At 54.3% G+C, this 884-nt stretch overlaps 1 protein-coding gene across 1 annotated transcript in view; it reads right to left on the minus strand.

The window, feature by feature from the left end:
* The window catches only part of EMH_0045490 (uncharacterized protein), a gene marked incomplete at both ends in the record, with an annotated part of 6494 nt that extends 5867 nt beyond the window's left edge, over positions 1–627 (minus strand). The window contains one exon of the mRNA XM_013496073.1: positions 580–627. Within this exon, the coding sequence (XP_013351527.1) occupies positions 580–627 (48 nt within the window). The remainder of the gene's footprint in view (positions 1–579) is intronic.
* Between the last annotated feature and the right edge of the window lie 257 nt (positions 628–884).

The following is an 884-nucleotide window of genomic DNA, read 5'->3' on the forward strand; positions in this document are numbered from 1 at the left end:
CAGCAGCAAACGATCCTCTTCTTGCTGCTGCTGCTGCTGCTGCAGCAGGTCAGCTGTATCTGTTGCATATATATTTGGATTATACTGCAGCAGCGGCAGCAGCAGCAAAACGGCAGCATCAAGAACACCCCGTGCTGCGCTGCTGCTGCTGCTGCCTGCTGCTGCTGCTGCTGCTGCTGCTGCTGGCTCCAACGCAGCAAGTGCTGCCTGCAGCAGACTCTCCCGCTGCTCTCTTAGTGCTTCTGCTGCTTCTCCTGATGGAAGCAGCAGCGGGGAGTTTGCTGCTGCTGCTGCTTCTGCTGCTGCGCTGCTCTGGCTGCTGCTGCATGCAGTGGTTGCAGCAGCAGCTGCCTTAACAGCAGCAGCAGCTGCTGCTGCTGCAGCAGATACACTACTGCTGCTGCTGCTGCTGCTGCTGCTGCTGCTAGCAGCAGCAGCTTCTTCATCGCTTAATACTGCAGCAACAACTCTATAAATATACAAACATATATAAGGACGCAACGCAGCAAAACACCTGCTGCTGCTGCTGCTGCTGCTGCTGCTGCTGCTGCTGCTGCTGCTGCTGCAGTGCTTGCATACCTCAGCTAGGGCCTCTAAACCCCCAACAGATAGACGGGGGGCCCTCATCAACCCGCAGACTAACGCGGCGAGCTCATCACCAGAAAGCTGCAGCAAACACACAAACCCTAAACCCTAAACCCTAAACCCTAAACCCTAAACCCTAGACCCTGAGGCGTAGAGTTAAAACCCTTGCAGCTATGCAGCAGAAAAAGGAAAAAAAACGAAGCGAATGCACGCAACAAACCACTGGACCCCCCAAACCCTAAACCCTAAACCCTAAACCCTAAACCCTAAACCCTAAACCCTAGACCCTAAACCCTAAA

This window comes from Eimeria mitis, genomic scaffold (assembly GCF_000499745.2).
Source record: "Eimeria mitis Houghton genomic scaffold, Emh_scaff1896, whole genome shotgun sequence".
NCBI lineage: Eukaryota > Apicomplexa > Conoidasida > Eucoccidiorida > Eimeriidae > Eimeria > Eimeria mitis.